This window comes from Grus americana, chromosome Z, assembly GCF_028858705.1.
Source record: "Grus americana isolate bGruAme1 chromosome Z, bGruAme1.mat, whole genome shotgun sequence".
NCBI classification, from domain to species: domain Eukaryota; kingdom Metazoa; phylum Chordata; class Aves; order Gruiformes; family Gruidae; genus Grus; species Grus americana.
The window spans coordinates 85679685-85696585 of NC_072891.1; the positions used below are offsets into that span (position 1 = coordinate 85679685).

The 16901-nt window shown below is 36.8% G+C and overlaps 1 protein-coding gene across 1 annotated transcript in view; it reads right to left on the bottom strand.

The window, feature by feature from the left end:
- Nucleotides 1–1099: 1099 nt before the first annotated feature.
- Nucleotides 1100–16901, bottom strand: part of KIAA0825 (KIAA0825 ortholog) — a 252939-nt gene continuing 237137 nt past the window's right edge. Inside the window, exon 23 of the mRNA XM_054809637.1 lies at nt 1100–6871. Coding sequence (XP_054665612.1) covers nt 6757–6871 — 115 coding nt within the window. The 3' untranslated portion in view covers nt 1100–6756. The remainder of the gene's footprint in view (nt 6872–16901) is intronic.

A 16901-nucleotide genomic window follows, 5' to 3' on the forward strand; every position in this document is an offset into this window, starting at 1 on the left:
CTCCTACAAAACAACTTGGTACATCTCACCTTGAAGCTTGTCAGACTGGAGGTCTCCCCAAATGTCAAAGAGTGTAGGGTTAAAATGCAAAAGCTTTAACCAAAAAGTGTCTCAATACTGGGCTGGAGAACTACTCAACTGTATGAACTGGATGCTCTTTGAGACAGTTAATAGCTTTGTATGTATTTTTTTGGTACACTGCTGTGTAAGGTGTGGTTGCAGTCTGACCTGGAAACAGCAGGAGCGATAATAAAACCAACAGCTCAGCCAAAATTGGGGAAGGGCAAGAAGGAGAGGGAATTTCATAAAAATGAAAGAGTTGCAGGACTGATTGGTTTTGGTTCACAAATCCAAGAACCACATCAGGCACACGCAACATCTCTAAAACGTGAAAAATTATACCGCATTCTCTGACTCATTAGCTTGGAGGTATCTGTGCCCTGATACCAAAGTCCGGTAGAGGTACGGTCTTGCTCAGGAACGTTGATCAGGACCCTGGAGAGTTGTCAGGAATCAAGAACAGTCTACCATGTTCTCATTAATTATTTGTCTGGAGAGAAGAGGAGGCCAGATGATTGACATTACACATTTGTGTTGCATTAATGCAGCAACCTCCATCAATCTGTCCATTCATAGAGTGGATGGGCGTGTGTGAAATTTGGGAGCCTTAACTGGAATAGGGGAGCTAGAAACTCTTGCTGTTTGAAGACACCTAATCTGTTTGCCTCTGAAAAAACTCTTCATAGCGCATGTTCAGCCATCAGTTCCCTGAAGTTAATACATACCTGCAGATAGGATTCCAGCCATGTTTACTTAATTCCCAAAGCCACATCTGCCTCACTGTCATCTGTTTTAGTCCATACGCCAAAACAAAACCCACTTGCCTTTTCCACCTCTTACCTCCCCAATGTTCCTTCCATTCTCTAGAGGGAAAGCATAATCTTAATCTACACAACAAAACCCATTTAAGACATACTTATTATATAAAATGAGAGATACCAACAAAGTGTCCAGAATATAAGCAAATCATTTATGGTGTTATTTCTGGAATATACAGAGAGGAGAAAATCCAAGTGAAAATGACTGCTTCGTTTCCTGAACGATAACGTTGAAGTTGTTGGGTTTAATTTTATATTTATTAAATTCTTGGTTCTCCGAGACTCTGTATCAGGTTTGAGAAGGCATAGGCTTTATTGATACGTGTTTACGTGTTTGTAGGTTGTGAAAACAGATGTGCTATGGATTTCCAAGTGTGAATTAAAAGTTCAGAGAACTTAAAGAAAATAAAACGTGGGGAAAAATACATTAAAGTCAAGTCATAAATAATTCACAACAATGCATACAAATAGCTCCCACTATCCCAGGTAACACAAGTAGCTTAGAACAATGGAAAAAGGTAGATATTACAAAACTCCTGAAACATTAGGAGCAGAAGTCTTCAGACAACCCTAAACCTGAAATCATTACCCATATAGGACCTGCACTGCTTTAAGTCTGTATGACAGTTAGTCTAGAAAATGAATTATTTACCCGTGTATAACTGAGTGCCAGCGGTACGCACATTCTAAATTATAACAAACATTAAGCAATAAGTTTTTCAAGGATGCCTGAAAGACAATATAGAGGTGGAAAACAAAACAGAGTCAAGATGACACATGAAGAACTATGTGATACTATTTCTTTATGGAGATGAAATATCCAGAAGTTATTAGACTTTTTCCATAGAAAACACTGATGATGGGACAACAAAATAAAATAATTGGATTCTAGGTAATTACAATTTTACCAAAGCTGCTTGTGTAACCATCTTTCTGTCTTCTAGTGAATTCATCTGGGGACAAAATACATATGACCATGTCATTAACAGTTTTCTTAAGGAACACACATAGAGGCAGTGGTAATCATTCATCAGGTGTTTTCTAATGCATGAGTCCTTGTTTTACAAAAGTAATTTTAATTAATATATATACATTTATTGGGAGGACTGGAAAGAGATTATTTTTCTAAAAAGCTGTCCTGATAAGAAAAATTTATCTGCTGTTGCGGCAAACCATGAACAAAGTTTGAACCCTGAGTTTATCACAGCAGACATGGCATGGTCTTTGAGCCGGTCACTGGAGAAGACCATACCTTCTAAATATGATCACCATTATGAGGTTCTTCATTTCTAGACAGAGAATGGATGTGACTCAGGGCTGTGTAGACACTGAGACTGGTATCTGTGGAGCCTTGATTGATTTACTGCAGAAACTGGGTAATGAGCTATTTTAACATTAAAACACTTCAGTAGGAAATATTATAAAGTATCTCCTCAGAGACTGCTGCAACTTACTAGCAGCTGAAGTTGTCATGGATCTAAAGGGCTTGATCTGCTGGTCATCAAATCTGCACTAGCCATCACTTGAGTGGCTCGTTGTCAGCTTAGGGTAGTTGTCTACTAAATTTATATGTAAAAATTTCACTCAGATCATCACTTTATGTTATTAGTACTTGGTAATTGCCAGTTCTTCCCGAGACACTTGTTATAGAATCACTTTTTCAGGAAAAAGAAAAAAGAGTTTGGATTTATTTTTGCTTGTTTGCATGATTCCTTGCTTTTTAGAGTGTCTTTTGTCAGCTCTATATCATTGTTTCAATTGCTGCTAACAGCGTATTCTCGAATGCTGTTGCTAGAGAGGAATAGTCTGGTTCCTTCATCATTTTACTGATGAATATTACAAGGTCCTCAGTGATACCCAACCTGCTCAAGACCTTGCATGCTTTTCCTGTACTGCCCACCTGGCAATGCCAGTCGGTTTAGTCTGCTTCCTAAGTGTCGGACTCCAAAGGTGGAGGAAAAAGCAGGCTCACCCTTACCCATTTCCTGGGCATTACACATAAAATATTTTATTTTAGAGCTTCTGCTTCCACTCATACCACTGTTTACAACATGGACAGTTACTGCAGAGAAGTGTCTTTGCATCAGCCGGGACCTCCTCAAGATCTATATGCTTGCTTAGAAATCTCACTGTTGTCGTCAAGTTACTGTCTCATTTCATGCCTAATTCGGCAATGGGTCTAATTCCTCAGTCTTTTGACTATTGCCTTGGAAGTCTGAATAGTGTCTGTCACTAAAAATGATTGCACATATTTTTAAGAAGTTCCATAAAATAGTTTTATATCAGCATATAATTGGTATCTTACTGTAGATAAGATTCAGTAGTATTTTGCGAAGACTTCCCAGCTGAGAGGGAAATGGAATGTTTCTGTCAGAGGAAGCTAATTGGAAGAAGCCAGCCTCATGCCTACCTTGCACTGCTGTGAGGATGTAGAGATGAATTAGAGAACATCCATTTGCCGTCGTGCGTATTTCCAGAACAAATAGCTTTGTTGCCTGTGGTCTCTACAAAAGCCCTCTCCTGGAATAAAGCATGATCTGTGGGAGACTGTTTGTCAGGACAGCAGTTGCCAAAGGCAGGGCTATGTCTTAACGCCTGTCTTTTCCCAAAACTCTCCCTCTTTCTCCTGTCTTTCTCAAATTTCATTACTATTTATGCTATCTCAGTTTTGCCATGCTTCTAATTTTATTATCTGCCTTTCAAAAGGGGCAAGACATTAAGATTTGGAGCACCCTGAACTGGATACTGAACAAATGTAATCAGAGATATTCCACGCCATGAAGTCTCCTGTTTAATCCTGTTTTATAAAAAGGGCTAAGCATACTAAAACGTTAAATGAGAATTAGGTGTAAGCATTAACAATAATGCATAATTAGCTAGCTTGTGCTATCTGATCCGATTCATTTCCATTAATATAATGATTTCGTTTTAGACTACCTTTGCTGAGCCAGTGAGGACAGCTTCTGCCCATCCAGAAAGGTCTGTTGTACACGGCCGACTTTAATTCTTGTTTTTGACTGCCTTTCCAGGAGCAGTTGGCATGGACAGATAGCAGCACTCATGCAACACAGGGCCCACACTGCAGCCAGCAAATCTGGCTCCTGTTGCCTTTATTTATATGTGAGATGTTCTTCGATCAACAAGTAGTATCAAAGAGCCAGGACATAAAATGTGAAAGCGAAACATTGCAGCTTTATGAACCTATCACTCTCCAAAATGAAATTAATCTTAAGTCACTTTTAGAATCAGCAGAACTTCTTTAAAAATACAGGACTATTGTTTCATTAAGAAAAGACAAAGAAAGCAGCAATCTGTTATACAAGTACTCCTAATTTTACACACCTTGCAATGTAAAAATGATCATCTCTTTCAAGTGTCTTTCATTTTTCTTCAATTAAGGGTTTAAGTTTAAAGTAAGCAGTCTTGATAAATTAATGGTATGTTATTTAGCAATCTTAGCAATCTTATTACTGTAATTTTATTGAAGAAATGTGAACGTTGCAAAAGTATCTATTCTGCATAAGTGATGTTGCCAAGATGATGTTTCTTTCACACCCTGAAGGTCAGTTAATAGGAGCACTACATTGCCAACAGGCAGAGCCCTGCTGTTTCTCAGCAAGGATTGAGGGACAAGTTCAATTTCAAACACACATTGGCTTGCATTCAGATACTCTAAAAGACGCATATATAGAGAGAGCTTTGGATAAGAAAAACATCCAAATAAAATACTATGCAAAAGTTCAGCTTTTATTCAGGCTAGTTATTCTGTCTTGTCAGCTCCACATTAATAAAGATTATAAATACACTTTTGCGAAGAACGACAAAATTGTCCTAGTGCTGCCCAGTGGGTTACTGCTGAATTATTTTAGCAGGGAGAGAAGGGAAGATGGGGCATAAAGAATTATTTTCTATTTAATGTGACTGTTTACAGGTTATTCCAGAACCAGGTGTGTTACAAAATTAAAGGATAATAACCAGTTTGGAATAACTCCCCATATGGACATTCCCATTTCAGAGTAAGTGAGGGTTTTTATTCTGAGTTAGTTAATTTCACTTGCAAAGGTTATCCTATTCAGAATAAGTGTTTCCCAGAAGGGGAGCTTTTTCACAAAAAAATATTTCAGTCAGTTTCACCACATACACAGAAATTCACTTATGTGACTATACAAAAAGTTAATTATGTACAATAGATTTTGATAAAATAGGAAAGAATATTCTAAACCGCAGCTTTCGCGTGCACTAACACATTATTGGTTTGGCTTGGAGCACGTGTGCCTCACCTGCCAGAATACCATCCCTGCCATCACAGGCAATCCCTGTGGCCGTGTTTTAAGCCTTAAGACCACAACTAATCTTCAAAGGTGAAATACCAAGCAGAGAATAATTGTTTTCACACTTCATCACTTCTTTATGATCTGAGATGGCTGTGTCAGTGGCAGCGGGGAAGGTCTGTTTTTTCTTTAAATAGTACTCTTAGCGGTTTTGAAGCACCGGTGCCTCACAGCCCTTTTGCTGATGGTATTGTAACAAGATCTTTGGAGATTTGTAAGATGCAGTGGTCCCTGTTTTAATTTTAAATGGTCTGATATTTTATAGACAGGACAAAAAAAAGAGCAATTAAGAGGAGGAAAAACTGCATTTCAGATTAGACCCTGTGGCAGCGTTAGTGTTTTGGTTAGCCATGCTGCTGCTGAAATCTTTAGGAAAAAAAGTGTGCCCTCCTCTTAGTCGAGTGTTCTGAGTTATGTCCAGAATCACATCTCCGGGAAGATGTGCTGGGAGCAGGAACAACTGCACCTCAGGTTGCAGCCTGAGCAAGATCTTGCCAGGGTCCTTCATCAGGCAGCGGAAATAGTTCCCTTGGACTTCCAATGTGAGAAACGAATAGAAAAATGATGGATTATTTCTGTAGAGCTAAGGAAATGCTAACCACATCTTCTGTACAACAAAATATTGTCACAGTAGCCACCTGTCTGACTCAGCTATTTTTAGTCTTTGAGGAAGGACCTTTACTGGAAAGAAAAACATTTAATATTTGGAAAATCTGAATATCAGACAGGGCTTACTTTGAAAATGAAATTTTGCTATATTTATCAGAAATAAATATTGCATTCTTTATAATTTTTTCTTCTCAGTTCACTGTTAAGATAGTCCTTCCAGCAGTGCCTGTCAATAATTCTTTTAAATAATAAGATGCTTCTCGAAACTTTAAAAGCCACTAACAAGTTTCTCTATAATGCAGCTTTTAAGCTGTAACACACACTGGATGTTGTGTTAGGATTTGTGAGGGCAATAAAGCTGATGCAGTTTTGCTTGGGAACAACGACCAAGCATACTCGTACTCATCCTGGAGCAGCTCACAAAGGGCTGCAGACCTGTTACCTATACCTGTCCTTTTTCATACATTTTGGGTGATTTAATGCCAGGACTAACTAGAACACAAGCACCAAGGGAGAGAAAAGGTCCTAGAGCAATGCTAACCAGGGGCAGGCTGACTCTGTCTCCAAAACGGTCCAAGGCAGCATAGCAAGGGTGTACGCTTAGCACGTGTACAAAGCTGCATTATTCTTAGAGTTTTTTTATACTTTTAAAATAGTTCTTGGTTTGTCATTCAGGTTTATGCCTCCGCAGTATTGAGATACACCCTCCTTGTTTTGTGACATTGACATTTTCATAGATTGTTGCTTGCCTTATGCATGTGTGAACAATTGCTGCCTGGATGGGGTGACTAGACAATAACAGGGGAACATTCTTTAGTTCAAAACTCCTACTCAAGATATATATTCCTGAGCTTTCTAGTCCTGTCAGTTATAACTAAGCCATTAAGTTAATCATGTTGAATTCAGAAAAAGGTGCTACCCGAAGCCTGTCAAGGTAATTATTCTTCTTTATCCTCTGAGGTAGGAGTGCTCTGTGTCAAATAAACATTTTTTAAGTGTTGCACCATAACTTTCTCCTCATCTTCAAGATCTGCACCTTCTTTCATCTCCCACCTGAAAGAAAAAATAACTTTTTATTTATTTTTTTTATGTGTTTTAAACTAGTCTTTAGAACAAGCAAGTCAATACAAAACTCGTTACTATCAATTCACTGGGGTACACCAGTTGAGATTACTGAATCATATAAAATAAAACCGTCAAAAATCTCAACCCACACAACTGGCATGGCCATGAGGCAATTGACACAAATTATCAGAACTACCACAAAATCTTACTTACACTTATTGTGATAGTACTTTCTTTTTCTGCTCTATATCACACACTTAGGTAGAGGTGGAAGCCTTGTAAAACTAGCAGAGAAAAAGTGGAAGAGATAACAAGCATTTTGGAAGTTAAGCAGGTGCTCTCAAGACTCTAAGTTTGCAGTGAAAACTCAACCACCACATGATGTCCAACCCAATATTTAATGTGAATGGTCATCATTCTCTTGCGGTGACAGTACTATATTATGAAATACCACAAAACTGACTGGCTCTTTGTTTCTTTAACCACCTGGTATATATATCACACCAAGAAATAAACAGCATATCAGATTCTTCCCTTTCTCCATGTGAATATTCAATTCTAGTTTAGTATAAAGTCCTAATACCATTGAAACTGAAAACCTGAAAAAGACTATGAAGATGATTTTGCTTTTCTTTAGTAGATAATTAAATATAAAACCTTAAGACTCACACAGTATTCCCTTGCAGAAAATCAGGGTAATAAATGCAGAAATAGTGCTGATACATAGTCAGCTAAACTTTGTATCCCTCTAATTATGCCTACATAATGCTTGGTAATGTGGCTCTATCTCTTACAAATTTTGTGGATATTTAAGCGCTTGATACTCCTTTAATATTAATCTCTTTCTGTTCTAAGTAGATAATAAAGTGTAGGCTCCCAGTTCAGACCAGCTGAAGACAAAAGGTAAAGCATGAATAATGAATACAGAAATCATATATTCAAGTATTAAATCCAGTAGATTATAAATGAGCCATAGGATGATCCTATAAAGTAGGAGACATGTAGAGGAGCAGCAGAACAAAGACTGCTTTTAGGGAACCAATGTCAGGAGCCATGCTTTAATCCTGTCCCCACACTTGTTAGGTCCTCATTCAGACTGCAAAAAACAGTGAATAAATTAAATATAATATGGAATAGTGGGAGAAGTACTTTGCATTCTTCATATTTGCAAAAAGAGGCCAATCAGTATTGGCAAGACAGCACGGTGTGTATTTTTTGTAACTGTATTTAAAAGTTTACTAAAACCAGAAAAAGAAGAAGTGCTCTGTAGCATAATCTGATTGTTAAAATACAGTTAGGAAAAATATATTCAATGAACAAGTATAAATTAGCATATATCCATCATACCTTTACCTTAAAAACTGAATCTGACAACCCATGTTGCTGCCTGAAGAAGTATCAGAACAAGCAAAGCATACTATGATTAAAATTATAAACACTTTACGTCCACAATCAAAGTTTTGCAATAATTAACTTCCTATTACTCCACTCATATATGACTACTGTCCTACTTAACCTCATCTGAATAGTAACATTAGGTACAATTAATTGCTGTTATTCTCTGGTTTATGGTATGTTTATACGCTCTGGCTATATGATCCCTCAGCACAGCTACTTCTGCAAGCGTCCCAGGTGAATGCTGTTATCGGGGTCCCTGGTTTCCCTTTTCCCTTTTGCTAATGTGCCAAGGAGCCTCTTCAAACCTAGGAAGAAGTCATGCAACCCTTAATTTGAATTTATGGTCCTTGGAGTCATTCCGAAACACCGCTTTACCAGTTGAATTGATTCGTTTTCATTAATTTGATTTGCTGCATATTTTTAAGTAGAGGGGCTGTTTGCTTAGAAGGACGGCAACTGAAAATGCTGAATGGAATACATTCAAAACAGTTATTGCTGGAGGTATAACACAGAAATCTAGCTGTCTTGGCTAATGGAAGCTTAACAATAAATCAGCAGATTCCTTTTAAAGATAGTGACTTCATACTTGTCAGCACATTTCATTGAATCTTAAACGTTAGTGTTGGTAAAAATCTTCAATGTCATCCAGTTTGGACATTCTTTAGTGTTCACTTTATAACAAGTTATTACTAATACATTACATTATCATTTTATCAAAAAGTACTCTATTTTTAAAGCATTTAAGCAGATCCAATGAGGATAAGAATGTGTTCTATGCATTTGCTTAACAGTATCCATGAATTAAAGATCTATGAAATGAGCTTGACAAACACCTGGTTTCTCATCTAATTTAGAAATTTTTCCACTCTTAGACTTGAAGTCTGGGGACAATATTGTTTTTTAAGACTACTGGACCGTAAGCAAGAAGGCTACAACATGTCTTTGCTGTTCTAAATGGGATGAGAAATCAGGTGTTTGTGTTGAAGTGAAAATAGAGTCAACATTTACTATTCAAAAATTTGTCCCAAATGGAACATGTTTTTACAAGGATATCTAAAATGTGTGACAATTGTTTTGGCAATTGTAATTGGTACAAACCCAACTAGCCAGTTCAAGTAACGTGGATGTGAATGAAATTACCATCATGATTTACCTCCAAAATGCAAGTTTCATCAATTGAGCAGCTGACCTGCACACCTCTGTTACTTCAAATTGTTAGTAACGTAGCTCTTTGAGAAAATTTCCAAATCCATAGTTGACATATATTTTGTCTTAGTCTGGCTATATCTTGGAAGATTAAATAAAATCAGCATTTCAGCAGGGTACTGGAATTATTTGAACCAATCCATCATATCACCATCTACATTTTGCTTAGAATTCATATAACCATAAGATGAGCCTGAGTGTCCAGAAAGTCCAACTTTCTATATATTTATATATTGTATATATTTATATATTCTAAATATTTACAAGAAAGCACATGTTTAGAATAAAATGCCATCACCTTTGTAATCTTTACAGTAGCGCTGCAAGTTTTCAGGCCGGTACTACTTGTGTACTTACAGAATTAAGCATTCGAAATATATTTTCAAAGTACACTGAAATATCAAATAATGTAAGATGACATACTGTGTGGACCTGAGGCGAATTGCCTAAAAGCTTTTCACTGTATGCCATTCCTTTCTGTCTTGCATGTGGCTAATCAAGGGGAAAAAAACCCTAGCGGTATATTTTTTGGATAGATACAGCAAAACACATCAGCACAGATAAATACAGGAATCACTGAACTTTTCTGCTGGTCAGCCTAGACGGTAGATCATGAGGTCAAAGAGGATAACTAGCACTGGGAGGGCTTCTGTTTCTCCTCATAAATAAGAGGCAAGAGAGGAAGAAGCCTTGGCTTGCACATCCACAAGCTAACAAAGTGCAAGGGGAGCAGTATGCAGTGCCCCAGGAAGATCCAGTGATTCCAGCTCAGGTCTCCTTAGCAATGCATCCATGTGCTAGCCTTGCTTATAATTAGCATCAATACATCCATTTATATAAATGGCTAGACAGGACTGTGTTTTGTGATGCTTCTGTCTCTCCACCGGACTGAATCATAAAAGCTAAAGAAAGAGTAAAAGTGTTTGCAAAGACGCAGAGAAAAGGGCATCTGTTGAAAAGAATGCAGGTCCTTTTAGCAGGGCTGGATTTCATGCATGGTGATACTTTTGCTGCTTTCATTTTCAGTTGTAATACTGCATATATTCTGTAAATTGTAGATATATTCCTAAAAACCGTATTAGGGACTGTATATTACGTTTAGGTGCTTGTTATGGATCAAAAAGAAGCATGTGCAGTTGATACCAAAGCAGTAGTATATTAAATCAGAAATAAACCATATACAGTAGTATGCGTATAGGGATTACCAAAAGTGACACAAATTTTACCTGTAGCAGATTGCCACCTTTAAAGACGTTTCATTAAGAAGTCAACTTTAATAGATACTCTTTGATTAGTTACTTTGTTTATTACAGTTCATCTAACAAGTGTGTAAAGATTAGAGGTAGAAAAATGATGTAAAAAAATTACAAGCAAGAATAAACGTGAACAAAAATCGAAATAAAATGTAATAATGCTTTTCAACTCAGATGTATTTTGAACTTTGAAAAATCTCCTTATTTGTATTATTTGAGAGACCAACCATGCCCTTTTTCTAAAGGTTATACAAAACAATGTGTAAAAATTTAAGAGTTTACAGAAAGGATCATCCTAATATAAATTTATAGTGGTATTTAATGTATTGGTAATAGTGCTTATGTAGTATTTTGATATCTATTGCATTTCTTCATGTCATGAAAAATGTTACATCACACATAACTCTATGGAAGGAAGAGGAAAAAAAAGAAACCGATGACACCTTTATTTCCTATGGAAAAGCTAACATCTCAGATCTTCTTGCAGGGAAGTGTTGGCAAATGATGAAACATTAACTGTACACCAGGTAGCTGAAAACAAGCATTTCCATACCGAATAATAGCTATATTTAATAATTGCTATGTATCAAAAAAATAGCAACGTAGTTGATACTGAGCTAAGAAGATGACATAATTCACATCTAGTCTAAATCAGACACAGACAGTGCCATTCAAACATCTTAACATGGGTAAATATTCAGACTTCAAGCACTGCAAGCTCTTAAGCTTATCTATTTTTAATGTGGTGAATTACAACTGGAGAGCTTTGCAGACACACTATTTTCAAGAGGAATTTTGATAAAAACAGTGAGCGCAAGGAGAGAGGGTCTTTTTTTTGCCAAGTCTTAAGTAAGAAGGCAAGAGTGAGAAGAAAACACCAAAAAGGTGCTTAAACTTATCTTACATTCCCTTTTATCTTTAAGTGATTCAAGAGTCTTTTCATATAATTTACATGAAAATATTTTCCAACTATTCACCTTCAATTTCTTCAATAAACTGTTTTGCTGTAATTTTCAAACTTCTGTCTAAATGCATTTATTTCTAAATAACACTGTAAACTGAAGGATGCAAAAGAAAGCACGAGTTTGTGCATAAGTACTTCCCGTAGCCTTTTAAACTTGAGCAGACATGAAATTATTGTATTTTCTCCAAAAGAGGTCTTTATACTTGTCCTTACACTTGATCCTTGTAGAATGTAATTATGATAAATATTAATTAGCTGCTCAATGAAGATGAGACAGACCATTTTTTGGCTGGCCATTGACAGAGAAAGAGGTAAGTGACAGAGCAGGCACGAAGCAGACACAAGTGTTTTGGTGTTGTGTCTTTGCCTTTTGTAACCTCCACACTCGTTACAAGCCATCGTCACACATCCTATTCTCGTACCTGTGCAGGACCTTTACTGAATTCAACCACCTTCAGTTGAAACAGCCATCATCCCTTTGTACCGGATTACGCTGGCATATTTATAGCTGAGGTGGAAAATACGTAGAGTTCCCTATTTTTGTATAATTCTTGAGATTTCTTACAATAAATCAATATATTTAAATTTATATGTAAATGTTTATTTTAATCCAAAATAAGCATATACATTTCGGTTATTAGAATACTGCCAATAAAAAAGTCAGAAGTGTTCCCTACACTGAGCTGCAATGGGTAGGGAAATCATGCAGTTAAATAAAATGCAATGCCTTGCTACCAGCTCACGGAGCATTTTAATAAATTACCTTTTTGCCTCCTGAACTTCATGAGAGACACAGCTGTGGATTAAGCTCTTGCAGGCAGCGGAACAATTGTTTTATCAATGTCTAGCATGTTATACTTCACCACAAGACAAGAAATCTCAGCAGCTGGTATCTTGTTTGCCATTTTTAAGTAATAGAAGAATATACATCTCTGTAGCTGTAAATACACGTTTTTGTAACATAAGGAATCATAGACCATGAAATGCATTTTACATCAAATAAATCCAATGTTTGTCCGTAATCTCAAGTCCTGAAAAATCTTTCAGTTTCTATGTGGGGCAAAGTTTTATTTTTCTTATGGTAGTATTAAATTATAAGGGAAGTCTCTGGTAGTCTCTGGTAGTTTAATCAGATTGTATTTGATTAAAATAAATTTTTTACGACTGTGACTAACATTTAAACTCCTTAAATTTTAACGGGTCAAAAGATGTCTGCTTTGTTTCAGCCATTTGTGTAGTAATCTTCCCAGATTTTTTAATCTCTCTTGAACCCTGCTACAAAACACATACTCCCCTGAAGGACACTAAAAGAAGGGGGGGAGCAGCCATCAAATACACAACTACTGCACTACTGAACAAGACCCAGAGGAGCAATGCGGTGCATGTGAAGCTTCTGATAGTGATATTCACGCTGAAATCACACCAACCTCGACAACATCTCTATGTCTACCTAATGCAAAACAATTCACTTGTCTTTCTCCGTCCAAAATAAACAATATCCCCCTGTAGTGGAAAGTTATATTGCTTTCAGGACAATCCATGTGAAAATCCTTCATCACATTCAGAAATAAATCAAAACTGAAAATTTCAATACATACACACGAACATCATTAAAAATGTCCTCCCAGAATTTTCCCAATCGGTAAAATAAATTAATTTATTTTCCTAGAGGATATAGAGGAAGATGCCATGAGAATTATTATTTATGTTTTTAATTATCTGTATGCCACAAGAATGGGAGCGAGGGAAAAAAAAAAAAGGAAGACGCAGCTATAAGGAATCAACAGAGTTATGCTCCCACTTCCAAAGAGCAAACCAAAAGGAGACAGAATTTCGATGTACTGAAGAAATCAGTACATGGGAAACATTTTAGAAAGTATGTCATGAGAAGAGAATAGAGCTCTGACTCACAGGTTAACCTGTCCCAGCTATGAAGTTAAGACATTAGAAGGATATTTAAGAAGTTTTGAACTGAAATAGAAACTTCACAAGTGTTGGAAAAAAATGATGAAAGACCCTTTTCCAGGGCAAGAACACAGCTACAAAGGATGTTGTCAAGGGCAGCGGAAGGCACACAGCAAAATTTTTAGAAGCTTTCCAGCTGCAATAAGAAAGGGGAGGTAGTATTTACCCAGCCTCCCTGTTACTGGTGTTTGCTATCCCACATCTTTGAAAAACGGTGAATCCAACCTCACAGACACCGAGCCATGAGTTGCAGACAGCGGGAACACACTGCAACAGGACGAAGCTTTCTCTTAGGTCTTTTTTTTTTTTTATTCGACCTTTCTCGTTCACAATTCTAACACAATAGAAAATTGGAAAGATCTATATCCTCAACATTTCAGTTGGTTCTTTTAAAAAAATCATCAAGTTAAATTTCCATTTTTCAGCGCATTTTTACAGCTCTTTCTTAACTGCATACCTTTAAATAACGGACATTTGAGAGAATTAGGCTTACACTGACCCAGCTTTGTTGAAGCTCTCACCATAGGTTATTCTGAAATAGCCCAGTTTGTTAGGTTTCTGCAGCAGCAGGATGTCTCTTTATTTTCAGTTTCCTGAGATTTCTTGTTTCATACACAACTTGTATACTGCTGCTCTAGGTCCAACACCACTTACATCACAATAATGTTGACATCATAGTGTTATTGTGTGAAGAAGCGTAAAGATGCTCTTAATAAAGGTTTGAGTTTGATAAGTGTTTCCAACTTGGGTGGGAAAACATGTATATGCGTGGGCACATATATATATATGACACTTATAATTAATGATAACAATACGGATTAATAGAGAAAAGGCAATGTACTAAACAATTAACAGAAGACTAATTATGCACTTAGAGTAGCAAGCTGTCAGTAGATGAACACAACTGGAGTGAAATGAAACCAGAAGTTTCGGGCACCTAGATATTTACTCCCAAGAGCTCCTTGGGATTGTACTTGGCATAAATGCTAAAGTAAGAAAGGGATACGAAAGAGAGAAATCACAAATTTCTAACACTTCTCTTCCACAATGATCTAATCCACTAATATTCCTCCTGGAGTAAGGCACCTGAATTCCCATAAGACCTCCTGTGTCGCAGACCTCGTCCCACTGGCTTTCCACCACTTCACTGTCCGTCATGGAGTAGTTGTTCTTAAACAGGGACTTGTTACTGCGTCTGAGAGGATCCTGGGTGAATTACGTGCTAGAATGCATAAGGCATCAAAGGCCTATAGAAATATACATATATCAGCAGGATCCCAGAACTACAATGCTTTTGCGAGAGGAAGTGAATGACGGCGCATTCCCTGAGTTGGCAGGTTTAGGGAAGATGCCTGCCTCTCTCTCTTTTTCATTTTAATAAATAAGTTTTTTTATCCTAATTGGTGAATTTTTTTTTGGCTGAAATATCTTGAATAACAGGGCAGATTTTAAATGACCTGTTCATTGGAAAGTAATTTTAGCTAAGGTGAGCCTTATAAATCTAAATGCAATGTGAAAGCATTTGGTTTCAATACTTTATAAGTAAATGACATAAGTTTTTATCCAAAATAACATTTCAATATGGAATGTTTTGGGTTTTTTTTTTTTAATTCACAAATTAGGGTTTTTTAACCCAAATTGATATTGTCAGCTTTTCAGGTAACCAAGTACATGTAAAGTATTTTATGTTAAAAAAGAAAAAAAAAAATATTTTTTGCTGTTGCTTTTTAAATAAGTTAAACACCCCTCACGCCCCCACCCCCAACCCCGAAACCCTAATAATAATAATTTGCACAGCTTCAGTTTGCTGGACTTGTGCCTTACTCAGATTTGGACCAAAACACATTCTCTTTTAGTCTAACTGCTTAGAATCTTAAGCAAAGCTTATTCACAAAGGGTAATTTCTTATAATGACAGTCACAGAAATAATTGTGCTAAGATCACATGTGTTTATTGTCTGCAGATTGTAGCCTGTCCCCATTCTTTTATTTCTTCTTTGGACTACCCCAAAAACCTCTAGTGCATGCATGAAGATGCTTATCTGACTCTCTACCAACACTGTATGCTTGATTGTTCAAATATATATGCATATAGCATACCTATATATATATATATACACACACACATACAGATGCAAGTAATGATGCAGGCATTCACGAGGGCAGATTTTATGGAAGAATGGGATCAATAACACTATATCTAAGCTAACTGCTTGGAGGTGAACATTCATATTTTCAATAATTTTAAAAAACTCGGTAATCATCATATGAAATGAATTTTATTATTTTGAGCATTAATATAATTTTTCAAGAAAATCAAGAGGCCCAAATTCACAAAAGGAAGTATCTTATGATCACAGTGCTGGCAACATTTCCATTCAGTAAATGTAAGTTTTGCCTGCATATGATTACATGGTAGAGCTTAGGAACCAAAAATTCATCCACTGAAAATATCCTGCTCTACAGATCATGCACTGCTTGTTCCGTGTTTTCACCCCTCCCCTTTTTATTTCAATTTACAAAGGCTTTCCATAATGAATGTTGAAAACCCAATGTAAATACTTTAAAGGATTAAGCTTTCAAATGTGGTTACTGTGGCATATGTATGTTCCGTAAATACAAACAAGATATATCTGCTGAGAAATTACATTTGATAATTTGACAGCTTTGTGGCTTAGGAATATAAAAAATTCATATTTTGTCAACAAGAAATTTCCTCCATTTGTTAAGAAGGGGCTACTATGATAGCATAGAAAGATGAATATTTTGAAAACACAGATTATGAGTAATATAATCCACTACTTTTCTTAATGCACTGAATTAAAAAAAAAAATTTCTTTCTTTTAGAATAATTCCACTCAGTTCACAGCTTGCAGAAAAATGTGCAATCTAAGCAGAAGATTTAGAGGGGCCAGGAAACTGACTTTTATTGGTACCAAAAGGTTTTAATTTGAGCAAATGATGGGCTGCTGAAAAACCTTATGTCCTTTCACGTTCATACCAAAGAAAAACCCGCTTCTGCCTGGTCTGTGGCCAGACTCCCCCACTCTCCTGTGAGAACCAGGCATATCCCACCCTGGGGTACTGTAGGCGCCTAAGGCTGGTGTTCATCTAGAGCAGGTTCATCACGGCCACGTCCTGTTGGGGTTGGAGTATGTCCAAGGAGATACTCTACGATGTATAGACAGGCTCTATGATCTCCTTGGGCAACCTGGTCCAGAGTTTGACCATCC